This window comes from Hippoglossus stenolepis, chromosome 14 (genome assembly GCF_022539355.2).
Source record: "Hippoglossus stenolepis isolate QCI-W04-F060 chromosome 14, HSTE1.2, whole genome shotgun sequence".
Classification (NCBI taxonomy): Eukaryota; Metazoa; Chordata; class Actinopteri; order Pleuronectiformes; family Pleuronectidae; genus Hippoglossus; species Hippoglossus stenolepis.
In genome coordinates this window covers 6363248-6383783 of record NC_061496.1, presented here as the reverse complement: position 1 = coordinate 6383783, position 20536 = coordinate 6363248, and the positions used below count along the sequence as shown (strand labels likewise).

The 20536-nt window shown below is 43.2% G+C and overlaps 1 protein-coding gene across 4 annotated transcripts in view; it reads right to left on the bottom strand.

Annotated features, from left to right (window-relative positions):
- lrp8 (low density lipoprotein receptor-related protein 8, apolipoprotein e receptor) overlaps nt 1-20536 on the bottom strand; it is a 156204-nt gene that overhangs the window by 22268 nt on the left and 113400 nt on the right. For all 4 annotated transcript variants that reach the window (XM_035177493.2, XM_035177494.2, XM_035177490.2 and 1 more), the window contains exons 6-12: nt 18111-18233; nt 16443-16565; nt 14137-14256; nt 13317-13442; nt 4777-4948; nt 1458-1682; nt 504-622 (exon numbers count right to left, since the gene is read on the bottom strand). In XM_035177493.2, coding sequence (XP_035033384.2) covers nt 504-622; nt 1458-1682; nt 4777-4948; nt 13317-13442; nt 14137-14256; nt 16443-16565; nt 18111-18233 — 1008 coding nt within the window. The remainder of the gene's footprint in view (nt 1-503; nt 623-1457; nt 1683-4776; nt 4949-13316; nt 13443-14136; nt 14257-16442; nt 16566-18110; nt 18234-20536) is intronic.

Genomic DNA, 20536 nt, shown 5'->3' with positions numbered 1-20536 from the left:
TTTCTCCCGCAGCATTATAGTGCAACTCTTTGCCAAGTCTCTCGTTTCGCCTTACTCAAAAAATAATTTGTTTTCATACAGATGCAGCGACACCTCAATTCCACAGAGTGTGGCGACCGCGTGCGTCTCCTTCTCCCGCAGGCGAAGGGCCGCTGAGAGAAATTGGCCGGGGCCGCGGAGGGAGTTGAATGGGATGATGGGAGGTATCGATGGCACACGGCGTCTGGCTTATTAATTCGGCGGCCCGTGTTCGCTGGCTTGATTGATGAGAGCCAGACACAAACTGAGCTATAACAATAAGAACTACTCAGAGGTTGCAGCAACCCTCGACTGTTTTCTACTCTCCACTCTCGCTGTTTGTCTCTTTCTGCCTCTCTCCGTCTCTCCATCTCTTTTTTCCTTGTGCTGAATTTCTCTCTCCCTTCAAAAGCACTGTAACCTGGATTTTTTTAATATTGTAGATTTGTATCTGCCATATTCCAAGAGATTTTTATTTTCCTTACCCAGGGTGATTCCGTTGGGCCACTCGATGTGTTCAGACACCAAAACCTGTCGGTCCACTCCATTCATCCCGGCCTTCTCAATTTTGGCCTGACCTCCCCAGTCTGACCAGTACATAAACCTGTGAGGAGATATGCCGACAAGTTAGTGATTGACAGGATGAATTCACACAACGTCCCCGTTTGTCTTTATCCTATTTTCTCTCAACAAATTCAACAATTTAACTTCTGAAGACTTCACGTTAAAAGCCAAACAGCATGCACTGTGAACTTGGACCCTTTCAAATGTGTGTGTATGTGTGACAAAGAGAAACCAATGAAAACCTGGGTTCATCGGTGTGTCCTTCATGCTCGTCTAGGTTTATAGCGTTAATGAGCCGAGACAAAGCTTGAATCCGCAAATAATTGTTAAACTGCTTAATCAAACTGATCGCTGCAGTACAAGGAATAGTTTTGTGATGGTGTAGTCAAAATGCTGGAGGGCAAAGTTTGTTCCTACGTAATAATGTGCTTTTAGCCTATTTGGAGACAATAGACGTGTTAATATGGACAAAAAGATTCTGATATTAACCTGATAAAACCAATAGTCTGAATACGACTTCATGTAAACAGCATTTTCTAAATAACATATCCTGAATAAGATCATACTCCAAATAAGCAACAATACACATTATATAGACAATATATATGTTTTAATGTAATAACGTCCTATTGGAGTTTTCACAGCATTTTGCCGAATTTACCAACTGCTTGATGACACATGCCCTTGGTTCCAGTGTAAAGAAGTATATAAAGACAATCAAAAAGAATGTGGTAATCAGAATAAGGTCAGGTGTCTGAATATTGCTCTCAATGTAAATGTAGTCACTGACAGCCACACGCTTGTTCCACTTGCATCATATCGCTCAGCCTCTTCCTCATCTTTAATCCCTCCACCCTCAAACTGTCCCCACTCACCCTTGGTGCGGATCCACCGCTATGGCCCGCGGCTCGCTCAGCTCGGTGGCTATCAGCACTTTCCTCTTCCTGCCGTCTCCCGTGGCAACGGAGATGCTCTTGTTGCCCGAGTCCGTCCAGTAGATGTTCTTGTGGACCCAGTCGACTGCGAGGCCCTCGGGGGACTGGAGCGAGTCGATGAGCGTCACCTGCTGCGACGAGTCACTGGCCTTGTTGATGTAAGCACTGGTGGACGGCAGAGGAGAGGTGTGTGAGTCAGTGTTATGGAAACGATGGAAAATCCAATAATTCGCAGAGCAGGCAGAAAAAGAAACCGGCAACAAATCCACAACAACAAAAAGTTGTACTTAGAAGAATCGCTGCTGTCTACTCTGGTTGTGTACTACATGGCTTTAATACCAAGTCGGACATGTTGGGTAATCTTTACTCAGGATGATGCTGTGTCAGGGGCAGCCAGACCTGACACCTCTATAACAACCTCAGCCCTCCCACCAGACAGCACCTCTCAGGGAGAATGAGTCTGTCTTCATCTATCAGCAGCTTACAAAACAACCTGCCTCTCTTTTTCCTTTTTGTCACTCTTCCAATCTGTGTGTGTCCGTCTTTTGGGTTTTTCAATTTCCTACATTTTCCTCACGCCTCTCACCGACTCTCTGTCCATTGATTCCTCTGTCCCTGTATTTTCTTTTCATTTTCCTCTGCTCCTTCAAGGCCTTCACTCGTCGCACATTTTCTGACATAGAACATTATAGTCTTGTTAGAAGGTTGGAAAACACGTCACAATTAACACTCCCGTCATGATGTGTTTGCAAAGAGCACACGGACGATGGAGAGAAGTGTGGATGGGAGGAGCAGCCTAACGGAGGAGGAGGCAGGTGGGATAGATGGAGCGAGGGATGAGGTGGAGATGGATGAGCTGGAGACTTGGAAGCAGAATGTGTTGTTAATTAGTGTTTGACTCTCCTGATGTCTTCATGGGGTAAAAGTTAACCTGCTGCTGCTGCTGCTTTGTGATGGATAATGCGAGGTTTCTCTTTCGTGTCTCAGGGTTTAAAACATGGATCCAACACCTGTCTCTCAGTCCGGGGGCAAATTAAAACGAGGGAGGCCAAGTGGACTTGGATGAAATCCCTCATGTTCCTCATGCAGCAGCGCTCCATGTAAGCCGGGATAAAAAGTTATGTTTCTGTTAGAATTGGGGAAACCTTTTGGGATCCTTTGAGTTCATGCTTGCTTGTGTGTGTTATGCTTTGCCCACACTTTGTACTCTTTTAGTATGTGGTGTTGGTCGGGTGTGACCTCCACCTCATTGTCGTCCTCCGAGTATTTAAAGGGGAATTACGGTATTTTTCCAGCAAAAACATTTGGAACTGGTTAAGTTGATCGTGTTTGCCGGCAGCCGCGACACGGCAGCAGTGGCTATGATGCTATCTTATTAGGGTCCAGGTTGTAAAATACCAGAACTGGCCTGAAAACCACTACAGTGCCAGAACATGGTTTTGACTCGTGGTGCTCAAGCTTTGGACAAACCTTGTCTGATCCCAGCTTGTATTGTGGAAGACTTGTTTTTGTGCCTCGCTGTCTGTATCCTGATCATTGTTTTGTTTTTTTACATCTGCTCTTTCCAGTTACCTGTCACGCTCTGACAGCTCGTCACCCACACTCACTCTGATCTGAACCCCAGACTCCCCCTTTCCCCCCCTTCACCTCGGCGTGATGGCTTCCCTTGTTACTGGTCAGCCTCCCCTCCCACAGAACATTTATTCCCTGTGTTTAAATACTTAAATCCATCCTGTTTCAGTGGTTGTGTTCAGCACTTTGAGTCCAGCTGATTGGCCAATCCTAGAAATTCCCCAAAAAAATCAGCCAACAGCATGAAAACAAATATTTTAACAAACTTTTACAAAGCCTGGAGAACATATTCTAGCTGATATATCATGCATAGGTAATTGACTTCCAATATTTGACTGTACTGCCACATTTTTTCACAGACTTTTTACTCACTACAGTTAAAATGTGTACACAGACGGGGATGAACAGGTTGGAGGATGAACGGAGGGGTAGGACTGCAATGAGGAATAGGACAGAGAGAGATGAGTCCAATACCAGCGAGCAGATTGCATCTTTAATTGGCTGTATTAATGTTTGCAACAGACATCTCCATCATGGGGGGGAAGATAACAAGTCATCGACCCGTAGCATGCTAATCACTCTGAATTAGCCCGAAAAAAGAAAACGTCACGGTCGGGGGCCAATGAGGAGAGATCGCCATTAAGTAAACAGCTAATTCCATGTGATAAAACGTATTTGTACCACAGGGATAACTACCTCTGTGGAGAGTAAGACGTCTGAGCAGGAGGTGGGATCGATCATTTAGATAAAACTAAAACAACTGCAATCAAAGAATTCCGGAAATGAAGAAACAAAGTGTTTGGACTTTCTCTCTAATTGGGGTAAAGCAACTTTGAACCGTACCCCAACACGAAAAACATGCTACAAAAAACACTTGGTCCACTTTTATACTTAAATAAAAGAAAGTTTGTTTTTAAAGGATGAAATGAATAAAATAAAATAAGGCAAAAACAACCAAAGTAGATTAAACTGGACAATTTGAGCCACAAGTGTTTGTGTGTTTATTTGCTGTTTTCAAAGTAGACTTTATCGTGACGTATTAGACCATCTGTCCTCGCTCTGTCACGAGAACCTTGAATGTGTGTTGGAGTATGTGCATGTGTGTGTTAATGTGTGTGTACATGTAGATGAGTAATGGTGGTGATTATTGAAGCAGTGAAATTAAAGGGAGCATATGGCTCAGCTGAGATGATAGAGGACCCCTCCCACTACCTGCCAGCCGCCAGGGTGACACACGCACACACATACACACTGTGAATGAACTTGCATGTGTGCACACGTGTTTGCGAAGGACGTACAGCTCCACCTTTACTGTCAGACGGGTGACAGAGCCCTGCAGGTGTGATTGACACACTCTCTCTCTCTCTCTCTCTCTCTCTTTCTCCCTCACACGCACACCCACAGACACACACACACACACCATGTGGGACTGACACGCCACCAGAAGGTGTGCCAAGTTGCAGCAGACAAGATGGATGGATGCAGGAGAAAGAGAATGACAGAAGGACGAGGAAAGAGTGTTATCTAAACTCCTGAAGTCCCGACTCTGTGCTCCACCATTCATGCTTTTTATGGGCAGCACAAATCATACGTACTGTACTCCCAGTGTGTGTGTGTGTGTGTGTGTGTGTGTGTGTGTGTGTGTGTGTGTGTGTGTGTGTGTGTGTGTGTGTGTGTGTGTGTGTACCTGTATATTTTACGATGATATAAATCACACCAGAACATCTTGTTGGTGGAAACGTCTACATCCAGGGCCACGGCGTTTTTCAGCGTGGGAACCACTTGTGTGTATTCGCTCTTCAGCAGGTCGATGCGGCGGATCTCGTGGCGGTTGGTGAACATGAGGTACGGACTCTTCCCTGATGGAGAAGGAAAAGACATTAATGTCACAATAATGTATAAGGACTTCTCCTGAAGAACATTCTCCGCCATTTATTTATGACTTGACATTGGCGAGATTGGACAGGGAGGCTGCGGAGCTCAGGGGGAAGGTGGAGACCCTTCATGACCATTATTGTGACACCAATCGAGGACATTAATCATTCTCAGCCCACTTCCTACTAGACATGGGTCATTACACTGTCAATCATAAATATAACAGTGGACATGTGACAAGGAAACAACAGCTGATCTTGACAATGACCCACAAATTGTGCCACACATCTAAAGACCTGTGTCATGTCTGTTAGTGTCGACAGACGTCCTGACATCTTCACGCTGCTGCTCACCGTCAGTACAATTTGATGCCATCATCTTCTCGTGTGTTACAAGCTTGACAAGAGGGGAAAAATTGCCAACATTGCAGATTTGATATAAATGTTTTTAAGTTGGTCCTGAACTTCTTTGAATCATTTCTCATCCCTACTGTTAAACAGTAAAATGATAAAAAAGACTTAAGCGCTTTCTTTTTCTTTTGGAATACTCAAAGTGCTTTAGAGTCCAAGTCCCACTCACATTCATGCAGAGCTTCTATACGCACACATATGATTCAGTGTCTTTCCCAGGGACAGATCGGCAGGGACTGAGATGGGATTCGAACCACTGACCTTCCACTCTAACTCTTGAGCCACAGCCACTGATATTTGCTGAGATCCACTATCCAACAAATATGAAATCCTGTTTAAGTGACTTTAGAATTAATCACCCATTTTAGTTTGTCTGTTTACAGACTTACTGCTTTTCCAATTTCAGTAGCACTGTTAACCACCTACACTCTTTTCTATTAAAATACTTAGGCTACTGGTGAGTGCAGAATCATGACAGTTACATAATGACGCAGACGCACACGCACAGACACACACAATAATGTTATGTACGGTATTCATAGTGGAAGGCAAAGAAAGAGTTTCATTGTACAGGACTGTATATATGACAATGAACGCTTTGACCTTGATGTGTGAGAGTGTCCTGCTGTAACAAAGCACACACACACACACACACACACACACACACACACACACACACACACACACACACACACACACACACACACACACACACACACACACACACACACACACACACACACACACACACACACACACACACACACACACACACACAATGCATGTGAATAAAGTATCCCAACAGCGAGAGATGACACACTACCATTCTATTTCCAGCCAACCCGTGTGTCAAAAGTGTATTTTTGTTCTCTGGTCCTCAGGTGCACACGGTGCGTGATGTTCGCTGGCACATCGGTTCACCTGCGGCACCATTTTTCAGCACGCTGAAGGTGAGCATGACTCCAGCGTTTGAATAATTCTCATGCAGCCGACAAGGTCAACTCCGTCTTTAGCGCTGTCATGATCTGCCCCTCAGTTCACCTCGGCCCCTGTCCCACTGCTCCGTGTTACACAGACACACACGATTCTGATATACACTATTAGTCAGGCTCTTTCTACCTACTGTCTATCAAACTGTACGTTCATGATTTATCTTTGAATTTGTTTTGTGCTGAATTTCTACCTGTTTCTTTCTTCATCTTTTTTGCTCTTTTTCTCAGCGATTCCCAACCAATCTCATTTTCCATCTCCTTTCCTTCATTTTCTGTCTCCTTCTTATCTGTCATGACACTCCTCACTCCCCACTGTCCAGTAAACCATGGCTTGTAAAACACACACACACACACACACACACACACACACACACACACACACACACACACACACACACACACACAAACGCGCACAAACAGAACCACCAACCATGCCTCAATAGGTTTCCTCAGCCCAGGTTTACTATGGTCTACTGCACAGGGAGAAAATATTACATTTCTACTGCTGTTGGATTCAATCATTTTCCTCTGACTACTGGGTTTGTAACCATCATTTTCACCTGCTGAGAGAGAGAGAGAGAGAGAGAGAGAGAGAGAGAGAGAGAGAGAGAGAGAGAGAGAGAGAGAGAGAGATGCAGGATGCAGGTAGAGTCATAGAAATATGAAGAGTAAGAAGATGTAATTAAGAGCGAGGGAAGGAAGAAAAATACAGATGAAGTGACAGCGGCGGAAAGCAGGTCAGGTGGGCGGAGGAGGAGAGCGAGAGCGACAGGAAGAAAATAAGAAAAGTAAGTATAATAAGGACAGAGATGGATCCGGCTCCTTTTTCATCAATCCCCTGACTCCGCTTTTCAAGACATCTCTTATCCTTCATCACTGTTGTCACCGCAATATGTCCTCCTCAAGGTGGAAAAAAATAAATAAAGCTTTTTTTCTCCAGGCCCCGGCATTAGAGATGTCATCAAAAAGTGCAATATTTTCTCCCCTCGATAGATCCCGGCAGAGCAACAGTCAGCCTTCTTAACAAAAACACGGCACCCTAGATATTTCTTAATACGCCGCTGCCAGTTTAGGGCCCGGCCCCGTTGGCTAATTAAGATAATGTGGTGAAAAGATAAATACGGGCTGGGGAGTTGCCGTCAGCCACTGCAGCGGCATTGATTTGATTTGCACAAAAGCAGCTGTTTATGTTGAGGAGATATGCAAAGTAAGAGGAGAAATCCACATAAAGAGGCAGAAAGGTCAGAAAATGAAGTGTGAAATTGTGCAGGCTGATGGGGAAGTTTAGCTGCAGCCGGTGTGAAGGTGCCCACACTGGAGCAGGTTGTTATAGGGGTGTTGTTCATGTCTGGAAGTCGACACACACGTCAGCTGTGCTTGTTACAGACCAGGCTATAGGATAATGAGTAGATGCTGCAGCGGGGAACAGCTTGTGTCCAAAAAGTCATCCCACTCACTGGCATTCCTCGTGACAAAGGACGTTATATAACACTTCATTATTTCTGTGGTGGAACGGCAGAGTCTGCAGCAGAAACCGCTGCCTTTTCTTCTTCTAATAAAGATTGTGCAACTTTTTGTGCATCTGCATTTTGAAGGATTTGACAAGGAAAAGGTTGATAAGTCATTGACAGAACAGAAGGCAGATTGCAATTAGTATTTGTGTTCAGGATTTCTATTGGCAAAATTCCTACTGGTAGAGAGAATTAAACTTTATAAGCAGGTTCATTAACCTTCCTGTTGTCCTTGGGTTCAATTTGACCTGTTTTCAAATGCTTTTTGACAGCCTGAAAATAACATGGATGTTTTCTTACAAAGTTCTTCAGAAATAAAATTACTGATTATTTATTTCACACAATTTTAGGATTTCAAAAATTGACAGCAAGTGTCATTATTCGCTTCCATTAACAAAATCGAAATGGTTTCAAAACAGAATCTTGTATTAGCTTTGACATATGTTCCATCTGCTCATAGTCAAAATAATTATGAATGTCTGCTTTTCTTAGCTAAAAGAAATGAGGTAATTCCATGTAAATTCCAAAAAGAAGGGTACAATTTGCGGTAAGGACTTTGTTGACTGGGCTTCGTCGACAGGAAGAGAAATACTCAGGTTAAAAGACTCAAACTGCAGGAAACAACTTCTGAGATGAGGCTACACAGTGTTCAACCACATCTTAGGCCCCATGGCAAAATCTTGTGACTATGGGGGAAAACGTGACCACTGCTTTTAACCCGCTTTGAAAAGCGTGTGCTCAAACTGTCAAGTGTGGCACAAACTGCTCTTGGCACCGTGGTTAAGTCTGCAGGACACTGTCGACGAGACAAGACAGAGAACAAGAAAAAGGTAAGAAGAACAGAAACAGGAAAGCAGGACTTTGGACCGGAGGCGGTTTGGAAACTTTCTCTGCATCGTTGTGACAGTTGAGCTGCTTTTATCAACCGGTTCTGTATGAGCTGACCTGTGGTCTGTTCCCACTGATCCTTCATGACTCAACTGTCTGGAAATTTAATTTGAAGGCCTCGTCGTTCATTTGACGACGAGCCCTTCATTAAAGGCCTCATTTGTCTACTGTTGTGAAAGAGCAATTTACATGTATTCAAAATGTTTCCGCCGAACATCCAAAGTTGTCCTTGGTGCCAGGTAATAACACAGATCCCTCTTTGTGTCTGTGTACAAAATAACTAAAGCACAGTTTCACCAAACTTAGTAGGAACATTACTGAAGAGGATATCTCCAGATGATTATGATTATTATTATATATTAGTATTATGATTATGTTTAGGCTGAATTGTGGCTGTCTGCAGCGGATGGCAAATTTGTAATGGATGTTTTTATGGGCCACTAACATGGGCAGCTTTTCTCCTGGTGCTACTGATACTCTGAGAAATTGGGGATAGGTGATACTGTCCTTTGTTCATTTAGTCTCTTGCTCTTTACCCTTTTAAATCCCTTCAAGTCTGGTTCCCTGTATTTATGGAAGATTACGACCTGTTGAAGAAAATACTTGTGTGGATCAGCTGTTATTCCTTCCCTTCTTCTATCCACTTCAAACACACAGCTTTTATCTCTTATAAATAAACAATAATATCTAAAAGTTTATGACTCAGTGAGTGGTATCACACCCTAAAGGTGTAAACATAAAAAAACAATGAATGCAATTAGTGTAGAGTAAGGGTTTTTCCAGGGGACCTAATGGTTGCTGCAGTGTGGGAACACAAAAAGCACCAGTTTGGAAGAGAGAACATATTTTAAGTCCAACCTGGGAGTTAACTTTTAAGTAGAAACGCAGTGTAAGAGTTTCATGTTATTTTGTGATAAAAATCTAAAGCGTCTAATCTAAAGTTTTAGGATAATGATGCAATGCTCACGCTACACAGCAGACTTTCCCGCTTAAGGTTTAGAGTAAAGTCTTATTTAGGCTCCACGTTAGATAATGAAAAGGATGGATCCTTCCCTCAGGGACAGTTTGAAGAACTCTGTGTTCATTTCGTCAGAATTTGTACAAGTATTCTGAAAACTTACCGATATGGACGTAACTGACGAAAATGAGCAGTACCACCAGAAATCGCGTGTAGCCAATAGTTCAAGTGAGACGACCACTGAACACGAAGAGGAAATTTCGGACGGAGGTGGAACTTGAAAGGAGACTTTGTGAGTCGTTAAGAAACTACAGACGTTACCTCACCCTGCTGTCAGAGAGTCAACAGGGTGCCCTCTAGTGGATGCATTGCTTAACAACAATGCTAACCTAAAAAACACGAACAAGTGGCGGTTACATGGTTTGAAATGTACGTGTCTGTTTTTGTAAGTAAAATCAGCACAAAGGAGCCTTAACTTTGCTCACAGGCATCTTGCACTATTAGGGAAATGCATGAATATGCTAACTTCATGTTGACGCTGTAATGCCTCCGAGATAGAGGCAGCACAAATAAGGAGCCTTGTTTCCATTTCACTTGTTTGTTAGTTTAGTTGATGTGACACTTGACACGTGTCGGATCTCATCACACAATGCAACTTTGCATTTTGTGTGACCAGAAATTTGCTGATGTCTTTGTGTGTGTGTGTGTCTTAGAAGGAGTTCACTGTGGCTTCATTAAGTCCACATTACCTCAGCTTCACCAAGCAGCCATCTCTATATTTACAGTCCCATCTCTATTTATGCCTCTGAATAAATAAACCTCAACGTAAACAACGGCCCCGGCACACTTTCTGTCCATTCTGCACAAATAACGTGTGCAGCAATCAACAGCGCGGACGCATCTCTGCATTACTTCAATGAGCAGAGAGATATTCACGCAACGCATCCATCTATCTGTCTCTTCCCCTCCTCTGTTTGCCCGTCCTACCCTCTAATAAACGCCTCGGCCTCTGACAGGGACTGTTTGCTCGGCCTAACAGTAATAAAGATTCACACAGACACACATGAAGCAATCAATGGGGGTTTTTATGCCACTTAGCACAAGAGTGAGGGCCTGTTTTCTGCTCTAAGCTCTCTCATTACCAGACCAGTTCAGCCTATAATGACTCAACCGAAGACCGATGCCGGGGATCACTAATAACACTCTTCTCCTCTCTCTCTCTATTCCTGCAGAAAAGTTAATTTGCAGAGTAAATCAATCAGTTGACGGTTCCATTCTCAGTGTAGGAGAGGGTGTAGTTGCAAGGCATTAATGCTGCTATAGCAAAGGGTTATGTCTCCGATAGAATTTTATAAAGTAGATCAGGGTTCTCGCATCTTCAGAAACATCAGAGATAACGACTTTTAATGGACTTCACACCCCAATTCGCTCAAATTCAAGGACCCAACACAGAAAAGCTTGTGTCACGGTTCATTATTCTTACCACAAGAGTATTATTGGTTGGTTGGTTTGTCAGTAGGGTTCAAACAATGAAGGGATTTCCACGAAACTCGATGGAAGGATGGCACATGGGCCAAGTAATCCAGATCCGGACTAAAGGGTGGATCAAGCAATTTAAAGTCACTTTCTTAAACATTGCGAGGGATTAATTCATGGATCTAGATGAAAATCAGACAGGTTTAAGGGACTGATTTCTATGAGTGTGAGCCATTCTTGTTATAATTAGAACAAGCAAGCTTCCTGCAATCTCACACACAGAAAGTGTGAACGTCTTGCAGCGATGTCAGCCTGTGTGGTTCCCCCCCGCTTTCCTGACACAGTGCTCGATGATATATTGTGCGACAGAGATTTATTTACAAGATGAACAGCTGAGAGGCATGTGGGGAAACACACAGGAGACAGTGGCATGAAAAGAAAAACGATCAAAAGAGCCTCAATTTCTATTTTTGCATGGAGGATATATATCCGAGCACTTTTAATGAACCATGCATATTTATGTCCATTCTCAAAAACTTTCAAAGCCTTGTTTTTATTCTTAAATTCCCAAAGTTTCAACAATTTCAAGGACCTGTGGGAAACCTAAAACACTGATAATGCACCGATTATACTTTCTAATCCTCTTTAATCGCTGCACTTACAGCTATTACTATTATTTTAACCATTAAGAATAAATTGTTGTGCGTTTCATACAGCGTTAAGCGCCCAGCATTCATCCAGCACTTTCTTGGTGATTTCTATTTTACCAAGTGGACGTCTGAGGTGACAGTGATTGCCACGACGCAGGATTCTTTGTTTTCCTTTTGGCACAGTTTGACGTGAAGCACGCGGAATATCCTCTTTAATCAGAACATCACTGCACAGCCGAAGCTTTTATTTGTCGGGAAACGTTATCCGCAGGTGTTTGAGTGGTTGTTGACAGGCGGCGTCGTTATCGCTAAAGCCAGCTGTAACAGACGGAGTGTGGAGGAGGCTGATTAAAAACACACGGACCTCGCGCTGAACCTTTCAAAAAGGCAGTTTAACGTACAGCTACTTTTACTTTTTAAACCTAGATTTGACCTCTTTGGCAAAAGCTGACCTGACCTACAACTGAAGGACGAACACTAAAGCTTTGAGTGGAGACAAGTTGAGACTGTAGACTGTAAATAGAGTTGGACGACATGACGGCTCCTTCAGGTCATAAACCCCACTCCCTCCATGTTAGTGGATGGGACCTGGGCCAAAATGAAATATCCAAACACACGTCAAATCATTTTTTTCCTAATTATTTTAGGTATTTCTTATCACACTGATCTGCAAGTTTGGTTTTAATAAAGAATTTGGTCCGGTGCATGTATCAGCTCCATCGCTCGGTCACTACTGCACAGCCTCCAAATGGCGTCATTGGTGCAAGACGGCAGCGTCTGCCTCTGTGATATTATGGCTTCGTTTCTCGCTTGTGGGAGGAAGTGCAGATGCATCGTCCATCTTTATTCACAGGCTTTGGTTGAGATGCGAGGACGCGGGTTCCCAGGCTTCTCTGTGGATGTGACCGATGACTGTGTATCCCGGGCACCATCAGTGCAGCTAAGAAACGACAGTGCATTTCCACCTCAGGACATGAGCCGCTCATCGTTTAGCAGCATTTGAACCAAGTGCAGCTTTGAGAATTGAATGATTTCATTCTCATTCATAGCACCGTCCCAGAGTATTTACCCAGTCCAACGAGAGGCAAAGACCCTGCTCGTGTCCTTTACCGAGCGGGCAGCACGCTTCCCACACAACGGCCTTCCCTCGACACTCCAAGGAGAGCCGAGGCAGCTGGCTGCAAACTTTTCATTAGTGGGGACTGCAGAGAAAGATGGCAAATATTTATCTTTGCACAGATTGCTGAGCAGGGTCTGCATACAGAGCGAGACCCTCCTTCCACACAGTCCCACAGTGTGAGAATAGTGTGGGATGTGACTCTGTAGTTAGGGCTGCTGGACTGGGAAAGCAAGCAAAGTGTGTATAAGAGAGGGTTTCTGTGAATCTGGTGAGATCATCCATCAATGATAGTGTGTGTGTCTTTACCTCTATACTGTGTGTGTGTGTGTGTGTGATATATGGCTCACCCACGGCCTTGCAGGTCTTGGAGGCAGGGTCCATCTCGTAGCCTTCGTAGCACTCACACTTATAATCTCCTTTGTAGTTGATGCAGATCTGACTGCAGGCGTCTGGATTCTCACATTCATCTATGTCTGTGGACAGAAATATGGCTCATAAATAAAGATGAAAGAAGCTATAGACAAAACACACACACACACACACACACACACACACACACACACACACACACACACACACACACACACACACACACACACACACACACACACACACACACACACACACACACACACACACAAAGGCATCAATGTCTTAAGAATGAGGGATAAGAGAAGCGTTGGTTTATGTTCTGAAGGAAATCGTCACTTCACATGAGTTTCTGGGATTGACATATTGTTAATATTATTATTATTATTACTGTTGTACCACTCTTGATTTTATTTCTTCTTCTAAGGGTTTTATTTCTTCTTTCTTTCCAATTAATTATAGAACTTTTCAGATGTTGTATTCGGACTCTACAGTCAGTTGTCGTTGCTCAAGTAACAGCTCCAATTTAAAACTTCTCCTGAATCCAGAATGTCTCACTGTAAATTTTTATTAAAGAGTGAAATAATATTTATTACCTGCAATAAACAAGTATTTTTACAGCAGCAGTTTACCTCTGCTACCACGCAGCCCAGCTCCATGTCTCTACTGAACGCAGGAACCACCAATCAGCTTCAATCTAAAGTCCTAAACAAGTTATGTAACGCTTCTTCAAACCAATCACAGGGTTCTTCAAAGCAAAAGCAAAAAAAAGGTTCGGTAGTAGTTTTTTTAATTTACCTCCACAAGTCTTTTTGTCCAGGAGTTTGTAGCCGGAGGGACAGTCACACTCGTGACCGATTCTGCGGTCCCTGCATACATGGGAGCAGCCGCCATTGTTGTCTGCACACTCGTCCAAGCCTGCAGAGAGAGAAGAGGAGGAAGGGCGGAGGAAGAGTGAGGCATGGAGGCAAGAGGAGTGTCTAAATTCAGAGGCTGCATTTGAAGTTCGATTGCATCACAGCGGTGCTACTATGTTTTCCCATATTGCTGCAGTCCGATGGGTGGACGCTCTTCCGGCCAACCAATCCCAAGATTCATTGCGCTTTGATAAGGCTTCAACTCAAGCGAACGGCTGGTGCTACACATGTTAAAAAACCAAGGGGCATTAAAACTTTCTCGTTGTGTCCAACTGCAGCTCTGTTGCTAGGAGACAGCGGTAAGAGCGGGACAAGCTTGTGACGCAAATCACGGAAATCCTGCTAAGAGCAGACCATTGTGGTTTGGTTCGGACTCTGCGATATAGTCGGCCAGACGTCGGGAAACAAACTTGGGACACTGAAGCTGAAGAAACAGTTGGTGACTTGAAAAAGAAAAGATGGGCTTAGAAAAAGAGACACAGAGGTGTGTGTGTGTGTGTGTGTGTGTGTGTGTGTGTGTGCGCGTGTAGCGTTGTTATGTGGGTCTGCTTGCGTGCCGGCTCATGGCCCACAGGAGCAGTCTGAGCCAAACGCACCTGGAACCAATCCATCCTCCAACAGGGAACTTGGCTTCATGTACCAGGTGCCACTCGGCTATGAAGCCTATTGTTGCACGAGCACATGCTCTCCTTCACCCTCTCATCTCATTTCCTCCTGGTTTTGTTTTTTAGCAGAACAGATTGGACCGTCTCTCAGTCGTCCTTTCCTCCGTGTCCCCTTCTATTTGTATCCGTTTCCCTGCCTCCATTTATCCTTTTAGCTTTCAGCAGCACTCCGGGGAGGAGAGAGGGATCGCTGCCTGAGAACTAAAGCTGGTACTTCATTACCGGTTTACATTAAAGATTTAAGCTTCAAGGCTACAGGTAGAGAGAGTGGAAGAACAGAGACTGAGAGACTGACGGAGAGAAATATGGAAGTAAAGACTCAGAAAATTAGCTTTAACAGGAAAAAAAATTGCTTATAAGGCTGAAATCTATATAGAAAGCCTAATAAATTCTATATATCAGTGTAACAGCTTTGCATCAACATAATATTAAAGTCTATTGGCCAAAAAACAAGGGGACACTCAAGTCTCTGTTAGATGTGGCTTCTGTATTCTCGCTCTTTACATCTGAAGGACAAAAAAATGGTTTAAAGAACCTTACAGCATCACTGGTTACTACGGTAACCAAGCTAACTAGTACTCCCATGACTACTTTACAAATTGTTATGTGCAATCTGTGGAGTTCCCCTTCAATAGTAATCTTCTAATTTTTAATGCTATTCCAAATTTGTGTACACAGTTTACACCTCAACAAAACCAACCGAGTAAAGAAAGAAAGATATTTTATTCAGTATGAAGAACTTGGCAGCGCTGCACCACTCGACTTCGAGCCGGGAAGACGTGCAGCAAACGTCGGGTCGGAACATGTGGCTGCTGCAGAGGACTCAAGTACACTGGGCTCCTGATCAACTAGGTTTGATATCCATATAGAAAATCCTGTCACGTTAATGATGTGGTTACAGGGCGATGCTGTGGTAGCATATACCCATGTGCCACAGTCTCTTCAGAACAAGACGCAGATGCAGCGTTTCCTCCAGTAATCTCACAGAAATCTGCTTGTACATGCACTCGCGTGAAATTCCACTGATGCATCTCAACTTACTTCAACTGCAATTACACGAGCTACATTCACTTGATGGATTTTATTAACTGGTATGTTTCTCTCAGCTGCCTCACTATGTTTACAGCCTGATTGCATTGCCTGTGATGTAAAACCCGTGACTGAACATCGCTGAGTGGTAATTATTTATGGTGTGTGCATAATCCGTGCGGCTGCTTGTGGGTAACGTAGTCCGGTCACGTCTTCCCGGCTCAGATCGCCCTACTGGGGAAGACGCGCTCGGCTCTTTGATCACAACAAGGCCGCTCAGAAAACGTCCCGATTCCCGCTGCCTTGATCAAATGAAAAATCCTTTTACTAAGAAAAGTGACCACCCACATTAGAAGGAGTAATAAGTGTGTGCACCGGTGCTAATGCATTAACATGTATGTACATCCATGTACGCCTGGGGGGGGGTGATGGAGCTAATGAGTGTCTGTGTGTGTGAAGAGTGTGAAGAGGGAGCGGAGGGGAATCATCTCACCACACTCCTTCACGGGCTCGTCGGACCAGTCCTTGCAGTCCTTCACGTTATCGCACACCTTGCCGCTGTCGATGCACTCGCCGTTCTTGCAGCGGAACTTTTTGGGCCCGTCACACTTGGTAACTGTGGCGAAAAAAACACAACGTGAAATCAGAGTTAAAGATTATAGGCTTTCACTCACTGAACTGCATCCCTCTACAGCGACAAGTACACAGCGTCCAGGGGCTTTAGTTTGTGTCTTTAGTTTGTGTCTTTAAAGACAAATTAGTTTTCTGCAGCAGGAACTTCAATCCCACCAGGAAGTAAATAGATTAAAGTAAGTTGTTTTGATCTGCATACAAACTGTTGTTTTCAATGTGACTGAAACACACACAAACAGCCTCTTCCTGTTTGTCCTTGTTTCTTTTTTCTGTATTTCTCTATCAAATGTACAGGTGCAGGAACACGCACGGCACCGTGTCCTTTTGGAAACTGTGAGGAGTAAGAAAGAAAAAAAAAATCAATTTCACTTTCCCAGCTGCACTTCAGAACACTGGGTTCAAGATAAAGTTCACTGCCTCGACACGTAGCGCCGGGGCGAGAGGTGATGTTTGGCGAGACGAGATTCCTTGAATATCATGTGAATGTAACTGTGCACGATGTCGCCGAGCACAAAATGATGCAGTGAAAAGAAAGTAAAAGGTCCAGACTCCATATTCACTTTAAATAGCTTCATATTTAAGATAAATACATTTTATTGCATGTAAATGGATATATTCTATCAATTTGGATGAATGATGAATAAACTTATGTTGATGCCTTTATCTCAGTAAAACATAAAGACAACAAGTGACACCTTGACATATATTTATTTTTACTGGTTTCATTTAAGTTGGAAATCCAACTTAAATAAATAAATCAATCTTAAAATACCAGGCTCTAAATAATTATTACCTGGTGACAGTGAGGTGAAATTCCTTGTCTAATATTGCAAACAGGCTTGTTTATGCCATATGCAGTGTGTTGTTAATCAAAAACAAACCTGTGAAGCCGTATTGGATGTATTAGAGGGGATTTAAAATCTTAACATACTGAGACTCTTCAAACACTTTGATTCTCGCTCCTCTGTCGTTCGTACTTAGCAGTTTCACAATTTACGTCTTTATTCATGAGGCAGAATCAACAAGTGGAGCCAAACGTAACCATCTGTGATACCGTGATACTCTGTGATCCCTCGGGTAAATCCGGAAAATGTAGAAATGGGACTTTTTTTTGGTGCTAAATCAAGTATTGCAAAGAAAAGAAGAGTAAAGCATGAGGGGATAACATTTTTAGGAGCTGCAACACCAATTTTCTCAGCAACAGAATGGGAGATTTACAACGATATTAACCAAAAAGCCAACATTTTCAAATTTAGGGCCTACTAGCACTATTAGATGGGCTTAGTAAAAATTGGTTGCCACGTGTTTGAAGCCTCCCAACTCCTTTTTTTGTCCTTGGGTTCTGACGACTTTAGAGTTGTCGACTTCTCGAATTCATGGAGCAAATGAATCACCTGTAGAGGGTTAGTTTTCTCGTGACATTTTGTACTTTTGTTTCTCCAAATACTAAAACAAATAAAGATTTGGGGTAAATGTAATGTGCAGCTGGTGATCAGGGAGTTGTGTGTATGTTGCACGGCTTTCTTACCGTTAACACAACCAGCTTCATCGCTGTAGTCCGGACAGTCGTGAACTTTGTTGCACTGCTTGGTGCCGTGGATACAGGAGCCGTCGCCACACTGGAACTCATCAGGCCGACACGTGAGCAGCGCTGAGAGAAACAAACATACACACACGTTAGATTTAAGTGACGTGTTACATTTTCATCACAGTCAAAATAGAATCTATGAGAAGATATAAATCAAAAGGATCGTAACACAAGGATTTTCAAACGAACACACAAGTGAGTAGGGTTTGCAAATCCAACAGTAAGACTCCTTCGTGCAGAATAAAAGCCCCAATGGAAAAGAAAACCAGGCAGGTATTCATTCACTGTGTGAGGAGAGTCTTCATCCAGTGACCTATTGAGTGTGTGTGTGTGTGTGTGTGTGTGTGTGTGTGTGTGTGTGTGTGTGTGTGTGTGTGTGTGTGTGTGTGTGTGTGTGTGTGTGTGTGTTGTAGACTGAAGGCATTTGTGTTTGCTTCCTCTAATGTCGGAGGGCAGGTTTATTTAACTCATTCGTCTTTTTAACCGACTGTTTCATTATTCATGCGTTGTGTTTTGGAGCAGCTCTGCCGGGGGAGCGAAGGCAGACGTGATCAATTGCTGCAGAGGCCGCAAAAATACACGGCGCACAATCACTGTATCAGAACGCAGTCACACGCACGGCTTCAGCGTGCACGTCCACGAATTCACACATGCGCAGTAGATGAGCAGACACGTTAAATGATGAAAAGTTAAGTTTACATGAGCTGCAGGAGGCTGACTCAGACTTCTGGTGCTCGAATACATAAATAGATGGATGAAGACAAACATATGTTAATGCTAAACTCAGCAAAGTGTGAAAGACATAATCCTGCGCCATCAGAAAAATGTGCTGATTCTTTCAGCCACATGATTGGGATCTGAGCTCAGCTAATTATGATTAATCCCCGAGATGAATAGTAATAATACCGGATTGCCGTCTGCGGAGAGATGGTGGCAGGAGGGAAAAGGGGAGAAGTAACCGAGAGATGCGATTCAACCGTTCCTCAAATGCATTGACCTCCTGCCACCGTGCTCGCGCTCGCTTGTCTCAGCGTGTCTGTAATAACACAGGATTATTGAGACAGATGTTTTGAAATAAGACGGTGGATGCAACCAGGGGACGAGGTCGGTGGGAAGGAGCCGAGCTTGATGGAATAGAGGAGGAGGAGGAGGAGGAGAGAACAAACTGGAGGTATGAAGTGATTGTCACATTTCTGATTCACCTCCCTGCGCTGGGCCCATGTTCTCATTTACATTACACAGACATCTGAGAGTATTACACCTCATCTGACACAAACCAACACCCACCCACGTTCATCCGCACTTTGATGAGCATCCAATCAAATACATATCAAATACATGCAGCTCTAAACTATGTTATTGAGACAGATGGTGCCACAGACACATGTAGAGCAGGAAACACCACTTGAATTGATGTCTCTCTCTGTCAGAAATGTTACCGGGTTTGTTCTTGTTCATGAAGGCCTACTGCGCATTAATAAAACATAAAACATTTGATCATACATCCTAGAAAACAGAATCTTTAAATATATCTTATTTAGAAAGCTAACTTTCAAACTGTAGGTGCAGGTTTTCAGAGTGGATATAATCTGGTAGTGAGGCTACTAGTGAAGCTTAATATAGCTAAAAATACTGGAATTTAAAAAAAAACTTTTATATGATCTTTACTGCGTTGTTTATTCTGTAATATAACTTTTCATATCAGCAAACGTTAATGCAGATATCAACATGTCTGTGAAAGGCTCATATCGGCTGATCGATCAACCAATACGTTCGTCAAGCTCTAAAAAACACAGGGTCTATTTTCTTAAAGGTCACCTACAACCTCATGTAATGAATATAACAATAAGTGCATCTAAAACAAGGACAGCCTGTGAAGCATGTGTTGTATAGATCTGGAAAACGTGACTTATTTATCTTGTATTGTTCCAGATGAGATGAATTAAAGACCAGGAACATTCGAGTGTTCGTGCATCTATGTGGCCGTGATGCTCATTTGCATATCTATTTTTAAACCTTGTTGTCAAATTATATTCAAATAAAAGTCTGTCCCATCCCAAACCTGCGTCCTTATATGGATCTAAAAGAAAATAGAAAGTTATGTCCTATTATTTACACAGAATCATGATCAATACGCTGAAAAGGCTGATTGAACTTTGGCTTTTTTAGTGATTACACTGACTGTGTGTTTTTACAGATTTTATAAAACCTCCATGACTGTGGGATTATTCCAGCTTCAGTATTTGTAACCAAATGAAAATGTGCAAATCAATGACGATACACACGAACACAGGTATTTTCTCTGTGAAAGCATTAGTGTGTGTGTGTGTGTGTGTGTGTGTGTGTGTGTGTGTGTGGCAGCAAAG